Source organism: Diadema antillarum, unplaced genomic scaffold (assembly GCF_040938485.1).
Source record: "Diadema antillarum isolate AM-2024a unplaced genomic scaffold, OU_Dant_1.0 seq00001334_RagTag, whole genome shotgun sequence".
Taxonomy (NCBI): Eukaryota; Metazoa; Echinodermata; class Echinoidea; order Diadematoida; family Diadematidae; genus Diadema; species Diadema antillarum.
In genome coordinates, this window is record NW_027272104.1 from 112,468 (window position 1) to 128,547 (window position 16,080).

Genomic DNA, 16,080 nt, shown 5'->3' on the forward strand with positions numbered 1-16,080 from the left:
TTTTTGTCTTTGTCAAATCGTGGTAGAAATTACCAACTCATATTGAATTATCAATACACTTTCTCGGCAGATATACTAGTATTCATACCCTATGCGACTAATGTTCTTTTTTTTTATATGGGGGGGGGGGGTGTGCAAAGTCTCTTCAAGCTTCAAGCAATTTTTTTTCTTGTGCAAAATCGTACAATTTGTATGATCAATAGCACACTTTTTTTATTCACACAGGTCCATTAATCTAATGTAACTCATTGACTATTTTTCCAAGGACACCTTTTTCCTCGGTAGTCTTATATATATTCATATAAATAGTATTTTACCAAAGTTTCTTGATGTGTCTTTTCAAAATAATAATTAAACTAAACAGATGAGTTGTTTTCCTAACTTCCAAATTCCTAACTTTAACTCTGACCAGTGTAATGGAATAAGATGCCAAATTACACGCAGTTGCCTAGAAGACTCTCAACATTCAAAAGGAGCTATGCAGATTCTTTCTTGTCCGTAAAAATTCCATTTATCATAGTACATTTCAGCTCCATTCAATGTAGGCCTATATGTACATCGCTTCGATAACTCGATAACTTCAATAGTTCTCTATATTTTGTATTCCATCAAGGAGTTATCAGATAACTCCTTGATTCCATTTATGCCAAATTTTAGTTGTAAATCTCGGGAACGGCTCCAGAAAGACCAACAGTTAATCCCCCACATACCAAAATAATAATTGACATGATGTGTTTTGTCGCTTTTTAAAATGTTGTATACTTTTTTTCTATATATTGTTCCTATGTTTATGTATAAATCCGATATTCTGTGTTTAATTTTGATTTTTTTTCTTTCAAATGTGGACATAAAATGAGACAAAATGAAATGTTTCAACTAAGTCATGGTGTATCTATTAGATTGTGAGCTTTGGTTCTCAACTTGTGATGTGTGTGGAGCGGAATCCTGGTCATTTGTAGTTGTTTGGTATCAACTGAACATGGTAATCATCCTAAGGCAATTAAGGTAGTCTCCTCAAGAGTTGTGTTGATTTCCATTTTGATGGTCATCCACCACATCGAAGAGATGCGATCCTAATTTACGTATCAAAAATTGTCCATAGACACGAGAAGAACTCGTTTTTCCAATCAAGCGAAACCATACAGTATAATGACAAAATACTGCATATACTTCATCAACACAGCGGCAGTAAGATTAAGAGGAATCCCTATAGAGCAAGGTCAGATGGGCCATAAATATTTTAATGAATTTCATAGAGCATGTTTAAGGATATTTGTGACAAACACATAACACCCCACACATCACACACATACACCAGGGGTGTATCCAGGATTTTTTCGGAGGGGGGGGGGGGGGGGGTCGTGATCAGAATTTTTTTGACCTTTTAGCAATGAAAGATAGTATATGCGAAGAAAATACGGTAAGACGCATGCGCGCGCATTCGAATGTCCCTGATAATACTAGCTAGACCGTACACAGGAATATTACCGTGGGGGGGGGGGGGGGGGCAAAAGTGTGTTCAACATTTATGGAAAACACTGAAGCGATGGAGTAGATGAGCAGGATGAGAGTGTGGGTCCACACAAATAAAGGATATTTTTCATTTTTAGAACTGAAATTCAACAATCTGGTGCACTTTTTTTTTGGGGGGTGGGGGAAATATTTGGAAAATTGTTATCAAAAAGCAAGAAATATAGACATTCAAGGATAATCAGAATAGCTAAATTGAGGGGTGTGTCACCATTTTTTCCCCATCTGCTTGCGTCTTCACCGTGTGCTAAGGCAGGTTATAGATGGACAGAAGGGGAGGGTACGGGAGGGATATAAGAACAATGTGAAAGGCTAAATTGTGGTGTCTGACACATTTTTCTTTACACCGCGTCTGCGTCCTTTCACTGTGTACTATCAAAGTCTATGGAGATGGACTGAAGGGGAAGGGTGTGGGCCCACATAAAGGAGATTTTTCATTTTTTGAACTGAAATTGAATGATCTGGTGCACTCTTAATCGAGGAAATATTTAGAAAATTGTCAATAAAAAATAAGAAAAATAGATATTCAAGGATATCAAGAAATTGGCTAAATTGAGGGGACTGCCACCTCTCTTTTTTTTCGCATTTGCGTCTCTACTGTGTGCTAACTAAGTCAGGAGAGATGGTCAGAAGGGGGCAATGTGTCCCCCTCCCACTAGGGGAGCTTTTGCATTTTTAGAACTGGAGGTCAACGATCTGGATGCATTAGGCCTACTTTGGGGAGTAATATATTCACTCAAAAAGTAAGCAATAATAATATTCAACAACAATGTGACATCCTTTGACTGTGTACTATCAAAGTCTATATGGAGATGGACCGAAGGGGGAGGGTGTGGGAGGAGGAATGTCGCTCCCACATGAGAACATTTTTGCATTTTGATAACTGAAATTGAACGGTCCGGTGTACGCTTGTGGTGGAATATGTTTCATAAAAATTAGTTATTAATCAAAAGTTAGAAAACTGAATGTTCAAGAACAATGTGAATATCGTCTTATGCCACCTCCGGCGTTTTCCGCTTGTGTGTCTGCACTTTTTCAGTGGAGATAGACCAAATTGGGGGGGGGGGGGTAGTTTGGAAAGGGGTAATTCCCTCCCACGAGAGCTCTTTCGTATAATTAGGACTGAAATTGAATAATCTGGTGCACATTTTGTGAAATATTTGTATAATTGTCAATCAAAAAGGTAGAAAAAGGAATGTTCAAGACTAATCTATGTGGTATCTTTCACCTCTTTTTCCGTGTCTTCACTGACTGTGTACCAAGTCTGAGGAGATGGACAGACCGGGGGGGGGGGGAGGGTGTTTATGAAAAATGAGAATGATGATTGATAATTGAGATTATACTAACACTAATGACTATAGGATATCACTATCTGGTGGTGATCTTGAGTAATATAATTCCAAGTAATGCGAATGGCAAATGGGACACTGGTCTCATCATTGATTTATGCAACCCGATACCTTACAGACGTGTTTGAATGATGATTGAAGGATTGTTATTTTCCAATGATATCATAAAGCTCCGCGAATGCATTCCCCATGCCCTCTTTTCGCTTACCGGTAAAGTATGCTGGCAGTCGATAAGATTTTTCATTTTTTGAACTGAAATTGAATGATCTGGTGCACTCTTAATCGAGGAAATATTTAGAAAATTGTCAATAAAAAATAAGAAAAATAGATATTCAAGGATATCAAGAAATTGGCTAAATTGAGGGGACTGCCACCTCTCTTTTTTTTCGCATTTGCGTCTCTACTGTGTGCTAACTAAGTCAGGAGAGATGGTCAGAAGGGGGCAATGTGTCCCCCTCCCACTAGGGGAGCTTTTGCATTTTTAGAACTGGAGTTCAACGATCTGGATGCATTAGGCCTACTTTGGGGAGTAATATATTCACTCAAAAAGTAAGCAATAATAATATTCAACAACAATGTGACATCCTTTGACTGTGTACTATCAAAGTCTATATGGAGATGGACCGAAGGGGGAGGGTGTGGGAGGAGGAATGTCGCTCCCACATGAGAACATTTTTGCATTTTGATAACTGAAATTGAACGGTCCGGTGTACGCTTGTGGTGGAATATGTTTCATAAAAATTAGTTATTAATCAAAAGTTAGAAAACTGAATGTTCAAGAACAATGTGAATATCGTCTTATGCCACCTCCGGCGTTTTCCGCTTGTGTGTCTGCACTTTTTCAGTGGAGATAGACCAAATTGTTGGGGGGGGGGGGGTAGTTTGGAAAGGGGTAATTCCCTCCCACGAGAGCTCTTTCGTATAATTAGGACTGAAATTGAATAATCTGGTGCACATTTTGTGAAATATTTGTATAATTGTCAATCAAAAAGGTAGAAAAAGGAATGTTCAAGACTAATCTATGTGGTATCTTTCACCTCTTTTTCCGTGTCTTCACTGACTGTGTACCAAGTCTGAGGAGATGGACAGACCGGGGGGGGGGAGGGTGTTTCCCCCCCCCCCTTCCACATGAGGGAGCTTTTACATATGTCATTTAGACTTGAATTCACCTATCTGCTGCAGCACACTTTCTGGGGGAATATTAACAATATTATTATTTTTTATTAAAAAAGTGAAAAACAAATACTCAGCACAATGAGAGTGTCTGAATTGTGTTTTTTCCAGTCACTATACTATCACTGTCGGAGGTGGAGAGGGTGGGGAGGGGATGGGAGGGGTCCCCCTCTCATACGAGGGAGCTTCTGCATTATTACAAATGTAATTCAACGGTCTGGTGCACACTTTTGGTGGAATTTTGAGAAACATTTCAATAAAAAAAGGTAAGAAGATGAATACTGAGGGACAATCTGAATGGCTAAAACATGGAATCTGTCACGTCTTTTTTCGCGTGTGTGCCTTTGTATATAGTCTATGGAGGTACACAACGCTATAGAGCTCACTGACAGTGAACGAAGCCGCAAGGTGGCCAATGTAAGTTAAGACAGTACTTAAGTACTGACCTGACTGGCGTGCAGTTCAACTGCTTGTGACATGTCGAGGTTTGTGTTGCTGTTCATCACAAAGTATATAGGCCTAGCCTACAGAGGGAAGGCGACGCGTGCAAACAACAGAGACTCCAACCCCAAGCACCGTCTGATCTGGAGATTCTCCCGCCTAAAACCCCTAAAAAACGGAGACTCCAGTTGATATGCGCGAAGTGTGAAGTTCCTTGCGTTCGGGGTCCAGGGCCCGCTTAAGGGCCCTGGAAGCTATAGGGTTCAAGATGCTCTCTCGTGCTATCTAAGGCTTATTTTTCAAAATACAGTGGCTATAAGTAAGAAATCCTTTCTAACGGGAGACACAGAGCCAGGGCGGGAGAAATTAAATCTCAAGCGGGAGAACGGGAGAGTTTGCAAAAATGGGCTTTCGGCGGGAGATCTCCCTTCGAAAGCGGGAGAGTTGGAGTCTCTGAAACAATAATCATGTGTTGTTCCGAACTTCCGGCAAACAACTGGCACAGGGCGAAGCGCGAGTAACTTTCAGTCAGTGGCGATAAGTTGCTGTGAGACAACGAAAATCGATTGCAACCCGGCTTGAAGCGGATGGCAGACTCAGTGTCAGAATGGCTGGAATTGGGTTAGAATTATGTCACGCATTTGGCGAAGGTTTTTGGACTCTTTGCTGGTACCTGGTCAATGTTTGTTTGTTTGTGTGTGTTTTTTTTTCATTTAGGTCATTGTAGAAAGGCCCTCAGAAAAAATTGTATTTTGCGAAAAATGTGGACCTTCTAATTTCTTTTTTTTTGTGTGTGTGTGTGGGGGGGGGGGGTCGTAAGACACTCACGACCCCCCCCCCCCCTTGCATACACCCATGCACACACACAAAACAACAACAACAACAACAACAACAACAACAACAACAACAACAACACCAACACCACTGGCACACACACACACACACACACACACACGCCTGCGCGCGGGAGCATGAGCTCAAAATCTCAAAAGAATGTATTGCAAACCAGGGAGGTGAGACAAAACCTCCCTGTACAAACAAAGCAAGACCCCGTTTACAGTGCGAGGCTCGGCCGCGGTCGAGCCACAGATGGGTCGAGCCCATCTTCATTTCAGTGTAAACGCGCAAAAGGCTAAATGCGAGGCCAAAATTGGCCCCGCATTTGGCCATGCTCTGGAGGTGGTCTCGGCCGCGGCCTTTTCTCAGTGTAAACGCAAACTGGGCCAAATGCGCGGCCAAATTTAGTCTGGCTTCCAAACCCTCTGCCTGTACTATTTCGCTATTCAGGATATTAAACCCCTCAACGTCGAAAACTAGTATAGTTTAAGGTGGTTTTGTCCTGCAAAGGATTTTTCCTTCGGCAAAAGGCCTTTGCCCGAACGGCGACTTCGTCGCCACGGAATCCAGTTAGCAAAGGGTCTGAAAACCAGACTGTACCAAATTGCGTTTGTTTACAAGCAGAGCGCCACTACGACAAAATATTGAAAGGTTTGAATTAAAAGCGCGGCCGAGCCCGGCAGTGTAAACGGACAAAATTGCGGGGCTCGGCCGCGCAATTGAGGCTGGGCTCGGCCGCGGCGCGGCCCAGCCCCGCACTGTAAACGGGGTCCAAGTTGCCCAGACGTAGTTGGTGATAGCCCATGCATGCGTTGAAATAACATGTACAGTTAAGACGCACTCGACTTCTGTATAATATACCAAAATGCCAGTGCGCCTTCATACAAAATTTATAACTACATTAGTAATGTAAGCGTGGTAGCAGTGTTATTCAGAAAGATATCAGCTTTGAACATGAAAGCTATAGGAACTTTGGGGTGAACACAGATACATAAAGAAAGAGAATGCAAACGGATTGTAGTAAGTCAATTTGAAAGTGACCTGGTAGTCATGCCGGAGTAACCAGTCAACTTCTCAGAACCCATAATTACAGCCCCTTGTACATCAGTATATAGCCATTGCATATACACGTAGGTATAGTAAACGACGCATTTCCGAGAAGTCGTATCTTTCTTTTGAGGGTAGGTACCTGGGTAAGACTAGAATATCACAGAGGAGAAAATATATTTTTTTCGACTTTTCATTGAAAATGTTGTAAGTTTTGTACACGCAAGGAGTACTTGCCTACCTAAATAAGTTCTCTCAAAACCAGCAAATGAATCAATCAAGATCCAAAATAACATCATATTGCTATAGGCCTCAAAAGATCCAAATCCTTGGGTATAGAACTCACTCATTGTAGTACGAATTGCGTGTGCTCTTTCTGTAGGCAGTTCATAATCATGTAGGCCTACCAACTACAGTCAAACCTGCCTTAGCGACTACCTGTCTATAGCGACCACTTGTCGTATACGACTGCTAAAAACAATTCCCTCCGAGAGAAAAAGCATGTTAAAAATTGTTTATAGCGGCCACTTGTCTATAACGGCCGCTTTTTCGTCTGACTTGGGGTGGCCGCTATATGGATTTGACCTTATTACAATATATCTCAATACAGTTGTAAGGCCAGACAGAAGGCCTGGAGGCCAGAGAAAGACCAAGGAGCTTCACGAGGAGACACAATGCCCCGAAAAACCCTCCGCAACCTCCTCTTGGCGCCAGCCCCGACGTGACGCGGAGCAGCCAGAAGTCGATACGAGCTCCAAGGGCGTTCTTTACTACCAGTCCCTGGATGCAGACGAAGCCGAGCCCTGGGAGCTTGCCATCCGCGAACTCATCCAGTCGAGACCCGAGTCCATTCCACAAGTCGGTAAAGGTATGTCCACACAGAATTGTTTCACTCTATTCGTTGGCAGTAGAGCTGTAGGGATTTTATACACACGTCTAATGACGTCATGTGCATTATAGAGTGGGAAAAATAATTATGCATGTGAATGGCTATCCACTATTCCGTTTATATTTATGAGGCAATATGTTTTGTACAGCGTCTGAGAACTAAAGATAGACACAACTTGATGCAAAACCTTTGCTTTTCTGTGCCATAAAGTGGTCGATAAATCATTCCTGACTATTACATTATAATGTAATATTCTTTAAAAATGTTTTTCGAACTAAGTCGTCACATTTTGATGGCAATGCAAAATAATGATATTATGAAAAATGAGAATGATGATTGATAATTGAGATTATACTAACACTAATGACTATAGGATATCACTATCTGGTGGTGATCTTGAGTAATATAATTCCAAGTAATGCGAATGGCAAATGGGACACTGGTCTCATCATTGATTTATGCAACCCGATACCTTACAGACGTGTTTGAATGATGATTGAAGGATTGTTATTTTCCAATGATATCATAAAGCTCCGCGAATGCATTCCCCATGCCCTCTTTTCGCTTACCGGTAAAGTATGCTGGCAGTCGATAACCAGCACCAATTATTTTTATGCAATCACCTGTTCTATGTGAGTGGACCAGGATTATGATCTCAGGGGCGGATCCAGGAATTCCATAAAGGTGTGGGGGGGGGGGGGGAGGGCGTAAAAATATATATATATTTCTGGTGCCACTTCAGGGATTAATCAGCTGACAACCAAAAGATAAACAAATTAAAAAGGCTGCCATTATTATTAATTTTTTGTTTTCGTTTCTCGTGTCACTTTCGGGTTTCATCGGCTGACAAGCAAAATATTATATGGCGTCACTACAATCTCAAATTATAGGGGAAGGAACTTACGCGCTCCGTTTCATTTTTTTCTTTTTGTTTCTCTTATTTTTCAGAAAACTTAAAGGGGGCGCGCACTCGGTGCGCCCCCCCCCCCCCCCATCCGCCACTGTGATCTGCAATGCACGCACAGCTAGATCCTCAAGTGGCGCATTCGTTTATCTTTTTTTTTTCCTTTGGCTTTGTCCCTTTACTCGATCATAATTTTCACTTAGATATTTCACATACTCTCATACAGTAAGTATGACATTTTCAGTGTGACTTGCCTCAAGGCTCGGTCACAAACGCCTTTCTGAACTGCTAAGGGCACCGTGAGAACGACATTTTAGACTATTTCGTCAGATCTTCCATGCAAATAAGAAGAGACCAGACCTTTCTTAAACCGTAAGTTCTTAGCCTGATCGACGTTCATACGAATGACTCATAGCCTTCGTGAAGACGTTCGTAAGCTGCTCGTTTAAGGAGTACGTATATACAATTTGTGCAATTGTTGGATCAGAGGGAGCATGAAGCCAAACGCGCGAAGTTCTTGTCCTCATTCTGTTCATGGTGTGGGACGAAGGAGCATTTTCTGTCAAAGAAATATGGTACTTTCAACAGTCATACACCTGCTGACAGTACAAGGCAGTACTTTCTTTTTTTTTTTCAATCGAAGAAAATATGAAAAAAAATAATCGTAAGATCTTCTCACTAGTGACCTGAGAATGCCGTGAGCTGCACGTACGGCAATCTTGCGACAGCAGCAGCAGCAACAACAACAACGAAATCGTAAGATGACCGGAAGCTTGACGTTATGAGAACTCGAGATATTCTTGTGAAAAAAACAAACAAACATACGAACTCTATTCCTCATGAAAAACCAAATTCACTTCGTTTCTCAAGAAGGTAAGTTGTTCTCGCGAATGAAATGGTGTTCGTACGAACTTCTATGAACTCCTGAATTCGTACGAACAGGGAGATTCGTATGTATACGAACCTTTGCGACCGTAGCTTTAGTTAAGTTACGGTCAGAAAGGTTCGTACGAACGATGCGTTCGTACGAATGTCACTGTTCGTCCAACTTCTGGAGTTCGTAGAGATTCTTACGGCTTTCTCAAGAATTTCGTACAATGCTGTTTAATTCGCAAGAACAAATTGTGTACCTATACGCCTTGCGAGTCCCTTACAAACGCCTTACAAACTCGAAGAGTTGTTCGTAACAACGGCGTAAGAATCTCCGTTCGTAAGGCATCCTCACGAAAGACGTAAGAGCCCTCTATGAACGACTTAAAGCAAAAGGCGTTCTTATACCCCCGTCACACTAAGTCGGAATCAGCACGAATCAAGCAGAACCAGCCGGAATTAAGGATATTCAAAATTCGCGCCACATTCGGGAGAAAAATTCAAAGTCTAACAGCTTGTTAGGGAATGCTGTTCGATTACTTGGAATGCACTTCGAACCCTTCTCGAATCATTCTTTCACATTCCGAATGAATTAGCTCTCGAATGCTGCTCGAATGTACTTGGAACGCTGTAGGAATATTCAGAATGCTGTTAGAATGCGGTCAGAATGTTTAGAAAGCACTTCGAATGCCGCACGAGCGCCGTTCGATGCTGCTCGACGTCTGACGGTCGGAAAGCGCCTCGAATGCAGTCTATACAAACTGATTTCAAATGCGGTCAGAACGTTCCCCTAACCCTAACCCAAACACTTACTCCAAACCTAACCCAAACTCTAACTCCAACCCTAACCCTAACTCTAATTTTTAATCTAAACTTTTCACTAACCAGTATTTAACTGAGGGTAATTGTATGAGCATTTGAGCATTTGAGCATTTGAGATATTTTGACAGAATTTGAGGTGCAACACCGTTCCCAACGGCATTCTGGTTCATTCCGCCTCTAGTGTGACGGGGGTATATTATATTAAGGCTTCAAGAATTGTCTCTCGACCCTACAAAATTTTGTGTAGTTCTTACTATGTTCGTACGACGCCTTACGAAGAGAGGGTTTCGTACAAAGTTTTTAAAAAAATCTTGGACAAGACCATCGACCAGACTTACGAACGGTCTACGAACGCTGGTTTCGTACGGCCTTCTTAAGAAGATCTTTGTCTAAAAATCGTTCGTACGGCGTTCGTAGCAGTTCTTAATGGTATTTGTGACCGAGCCTACATATAGATGTGTGGAAAGCGAGGAGAAGTCAGCATTACATAGATCTTTTGGAAAGCGAGGATCGAGAGGTAAGCATATGGTAATAACAACTGCGCTTTTCCCCACTCTATGTAAGATCTTATTTCCAAACGAACACCCCTTATTCTCTTTCTTTGTGTTGTTTTTCCTGTGTCTTGAGTTTGTTTTTCTTAATCATTACATAATTGTGCTCCCTCCGTATAGTAATGTGATTGAGTGAGTATCAAAATCAGCATTAGTACATGGCTGTTACTTTGATTGCACAATACAAACATAATAGTGTGAGTATGTTTCAGTTGGTTCTGAAACTCGTGATTATATAATTATTATTCATAATATTTGTTTCGGAAATTTTTGGTTGCGACAAAACGCACTTCCAACGAAAGAAGTAAAATACAAACGATGACACAACTTAAAACGATGATATAACTAAGTCTTGCTGGCACTATACTATTCACTTTTTTTGTTTGTGAACACGTGATTGGCCTCTTTAGATGCGTTGATATCCCTTACCTCGTCCATAGCTGGCATTGCTGGAGCGGAGGAGGACTTCTTGCTGGGCCCATCGACGGAACGCGCCGGCATCCCGGTGACGTCCACCCGCGGTTTAAGTCAGCATGAGGTGATACAGGTTGGATACAACGAGCTGTTAATGATCATCGAGTGGGCAAAGGGCATCGGGAGGTTCCGCAGCCTTCTTCTGGAAGACCAAATGTGTCTACTAAAATCCTCCTTCATGGATCTCCAGGTCATGAGGGTGGCATACAGGTACTACCGGGGTCGTTACGTCACAATGGCATAAAACAAAATCAAAGTAGAACATAATTAGCTTAAGGGTTTTTGTTTTGTTTGTTTTTTGTTTTTTTGTTTTTTAAGAAATCGGACAATCAGGTGATTTGTGTTTTTTTCTGTTTTTTTTTAATATTTTCTTTCAGTTTTGGTGTCGCCATCGCTTGATGAGAAGATAACTTCACTTTGTAACGACACATGGAAAACGGTACAAGAAAAAATAGATTATAAGGTTTTAGGTCATGACTTTGTTTCCTCGATTTCTTACTGACACACAGTATGTTGCTAGTGTACGAAAATAGCGTAGCATTTTCGTTCTCTGCTTTCTGAAAGAGGTAAGTTGAATGTTCTTTCATTATACATCAAAAGTGAAGGTATAATATATTCGACTTTCTTTACATTATCTCAACATTTTTTTTTAAGTGCATAGCCTTTGAACGGATTTTGTGGTTTTGTTTTACTTTTTTGACTGATGTATTCTTGAAACTCACATTATACTTGTGACATGGCATTTAATGCATGTGGATTATACTGATTGATCAACGTCTATGTGTTTTCACACTTTGCATTGTCATATTCTTGTCGTTTTTTTTCTTTCTGCACCTAGAGAAAACAGTGAAAATATGCACGTACATTACTGAGCAATGATTATCCCGTGAGGAAAATACAACTACAAGTTTAGAATATCGACTCGAATGCGTTTTTGGAAGTACTGGACACTCTATGCTGTACTTTTGCCCACAATGTCATAATCCACTCTACTGTCATTGCAGGAAACGTAAGTTTAAACTTGAAGGGGAAAAATAAGCACATTCTAATATTCGAGATATGATACCCAAACACATGATAATTTCAATATCTTTTCTATTATAACACCTAAAAGGAAATCATGTTATTATAGTCGCAAAAAGCCTCCTTCCCTATAAATTTCTCGTAAAGGTCAATAGACACATACCCGCTCATCCGCTACTCTGATAAGAACACTCTGACGGAGGCTGAGAGCAAGGAGCTGGGGTGGGGCGAAGCTTGCGAGGAAACCATCCGATTCTGCTGCACCCTCGTGGAACTCAAATTGGATCTCCTCGAATTCAGCATTTTGCAGGCATTGGTTCTCTGCTTTCCTGGTACGTGGATTTAAGTATCTCTATCATCCATGATCATATATATATATATATATATATATATATATATATATATATATATGTGTGTGTGTGTGTGTGTGTGTGTGTATGATAAATTTTCATAATCATTATATTAAACAAAAATGACCTCCGAGTCAAATGAAAGCCGATTTTTTTTTTCTCAAACAGACTTTGATCGCAAACGGGGGCGTTCTCCCCCACCCTCGCCATCTTGACCAGATCAGAACAATACTATAAAGTCTCTTGCGGTTACAATATCGATCCGTCACATATTATCGAAAGCGACGACATGGGCTGTGGTCTAAGACATAAGTATTGATACACTATGATTTGGTTGTGTTTGGTACGTCAACACTACAGATTAAGTGGACAAATTCTTTGTGTGATCAGCGATTCCTTACTAGCGTCTGTAAGGTAGTTAATACCAAAACATAATAGGGAGCTAAAGATTTTTGCGACGGGGACGTTCAGAGGAAACAAACAAACGGACAAACAAACAAACAAACAAACAAACAAAACAAAGCAAACAAATAAACAAATAAACAAACAAATAAACTCTATGACTGTGAGAAGGAGGAGAAAATGTCTGGCTATTTTTACGCTTATTTTCTACGCAGAGAGCTGCTTGATGCGCTGATCATTTGACGGCGCCATTTATTTTTTTTTAAGTTTGCTCGTAATCTAAAGCTGCCTTTTTTCAGCTCGACCCAGAGAGAGACTGGGTAGAACGTCAAGCGCAATCGTCGTCTCAAATGTCCGCGTCGCAAATCTAAAGCTCCTTATGTCAACCGGTGTATGGGGCTTTGCAAAGTAGTATGCGAGCAGGGGCGGATCCAGGAATTCCGTAAAGAGGGGGCGCGTTTACAAAATTAAAGGGGGGGGGGCCGCACACACCCCATCCCCATTTTTTTCTTTTTATTTCTTTTGTTTCAACAAAAAATAAAGGGGGGGGGGGGGCGTGCGCCGGTTGTGGTCCTCCCTGGATCCGCTCCTGTGATAGTGACTCATGCAGTGCTTGGCATTTTTTTCAACATTTGGTAGCTACTGCTCCTTTACTGACGTTTTTAGAATAGGCTCAGGTGAAAGCTATATTATGGTGCAAGCTCATCATGACTATGTGCAGCAATATTGTTAATATGCTCTTTCTTATTTTTGTGTGTATGTGCATGGCCGGCGGAACGGGGGGGGGGGGGGGGTGCCCCCACTTTTTTTTTTGCACCATACAAAGGAATACATAAGGTGTCACCACTTTCATAAAGTCCTGCAAATTACAAATTCGGCAAAATTATGAAAATCATTCACTACGATTTTGGGAAAATAGACTTCAAATAATACCCCTCTCCAAAAGTTGTCTTTTTGCGCGGTGTAAAATCGCATTGCAATTCCGGACACGATTCTCGTAATGAAATAATCGACGTCTTTCGCACCTTGTCCTTGCAGCAGAATCACAATTCACCCCACGAATCACCGCACACATTCTTACCGAGCGGACGACAAAGAAAAAATCGGCAAATGAGGCTCAAATTTTGTATTTTACGGTAAAATGTCTATCTTGAACATTTCGAACAGTCACGCAATAAAAAATCGACAACTTCTATTTTACGTGCTTTGTCTATGCATGGTCTATGGGAGCGCGGGTGACGAGTTGCGGGCCCCTTCCTTAGCGCACAGCTAATGCATCGTTCGCGTTTGATGACGATAGCTGCAAATTTCCGATATCGATCAGTGAACTTGTGATTCTATTGGAATCTTCAGCATTTTTCCGGTATGTGAGTGGGATTTCATAGAATTTCAGTTACGAAATGTGAGTCAAACATGCATGAATATTAGATGATCTAACTATGACGAGGTGCGGGTCACTCAACTATAAATTTGAGGCAAAATGTGAATTTCTTCGCGTTTTTACATTTTTATGTCGCGTTTTTTTTTTACGATTTCGGTCCACACAACGTTCTGTGAGGCTAATCTACGAAGTCTCGCGCGTACTGAATGTCATTAGTACGCAAAAATGTGCGTGTCCGAAATTACCATGCTGTCCGGTAATACCATACCTGTATATACCTACCCTAAACAGCTAAAGCACTGCGACCGTTTAAAGAGGCCTACCTATAACTTTGTATTTTCCGGTATAACTTTGTATTTTTCCGGTATGTATACATAATTTATCTTTATCAATTTGTTGACTCGTTTATTTTTCGTACTTTGTAATGTAGGCCTATTATGCTTATGATAGAATTCCTGATTTACTTTGTGTTATGTTTTGTTGGAAGGAAATGAGAATGAAATAAATGAATTGAATTAAGATTGATGATAGTTGGCAGCGTCAACCGAGAAACATGCATGCAGGTCTGTAACAATGATGTCTGTTTTGAGGCAGGGAAACGTAGATGATTCTACTCATAATGTAGATTTTATTATTTCGACTGCAAAGATGTAATGACTTGAGAAGTTTATTCACAGGGATTGAAGGTTTGCGAATGCAGAGAAACAACAAAATGTAGGCAAGCAAGGCAAGCTATACTGTGAGCTCTTAATATGACATTAATCAAAAACCTCAGTTTCCAAGCTTCACATGGCCATTATGCTGGCCTCGGATTTCTAAGTACAACTAGATCCTATCCAGTCAGCTAACCGCCGTATACACAATATACAACAAGAATAAAATTGCAGACAGTCGAGTCGAACGTTGCACTCTTGTCTTTGTTGAATTCTCCTTCTTGCTGTGCGTGCGCATGCGCAATTACAAGCCCATGTGCGTGTGCGCATGTATGTAGGCCTATGACGAACGTACGAACGAGTGAACAAACGAGCGAACGTGAAAGGGAGCGGTAAAAAGACTTGTGCTCTTCCAAGCCTAGAAGCTTTAACCTTGTGATCGACGCATTCGGATTGTGATCCTGTCCCAAGGCAGAACCATCAGATGAAGGACTTTCATCCGGAATTCTGTGATTATCGTGAGATAATCTTACATATTTGCTGCATAATTGCTAGAATCACGAACGAGCTAACCGTCGGTTCGTGCGCCATCTTTCTAGCCCATTATGGAAGGCCGAAAATCACGCTACTATATTCCGCGCGCGCGCGCATACATTTACACGCAATCATCGCTACGTTTGATGCGCTAATTATACTAGCCTAGGTATGAAAAGCCGAAATTGCAAAAACAATTCAGCGCGAACAGCACATACTAGTACCATACACAAACCTAAGAGTGACCCTTCTCCCGTTCGCACGATTCCTGGTTGACCTCGCCTTGTCTCGACTCATAATGATAAAAAGCAGAGTCGAGGCATGCGGGTTGCAAGTCCAAACTGATGGCAAAAAACAATCCAGAGGAGCAGGACTTTCAGGGACCTCGATTCAATACTATAGGTTCCCACTTTAATAAATTGTGTGTGTGTGTGTGTGTGTGTGTGGGTGGGGGGGGGGGGTGTTAAATCATAGAAATAGGCCCTACGCTTGAAAATTGCAACAACGCGTTGCCATTAACACACTGCAGTTTATTTATCATAAGTTTATGAATTCTTTTATTTGTTTATTTATGTAATTATTATTTTTATATCTCTTTCATTCAGATGCCACTGGCCTAAAGGAGATAGATCGCGTGAGGGCGCTGCAGAAATTTTACTTGGAATGCCTTCATAAGCATGAGCAATGCGCCTTCCCCGGGGATAACACGAGGTACGGCAAGCTGCTCATGCGCCTCCCAAGTCTCCGTAGGGTTAGCGCCAGATCCTTGGAGCAGTTCTTGCGCTTGAAGCTAGAGGGCAAGATCGACGTATACGGTTTGGTGAAGGAAATGATGAATTTTAGCATATAG

The 16,080-nt window shown here is 41.4% G+C and overlaps 1 protein-coding gene across 1 annotated transcript in view; it reads left to right on the forward strand.

Annotated features, from left to right (window-relative positions):
* The window catches only part of LOC139708415 (retinoic acid receptor RXR-alpha-B-like), a 28,717-nt gene extending 12,637 nt beyond the window's left edge, over positions 1-16,080 (forward strand). Inside the window, exons 2-5 of the mRNA XM_071620365.1 lie at positions 6,988-7,245; positions 10,854-11,097; positions 12,058-12,242; positions 15,836-16,080. Of these exons, the coding sequence (XP_071476466.1) occupies positions 6,988-7,245; positions 10,854-11,097; positions 12,058-12,242; positions 15,836-16,080 (932 nt within the window). The remainder of the gene's footprint in view (positions 1-6,987; positions 7,246-10,853; positions 11,098-12,057; positions 12,243-15,835) is intronic.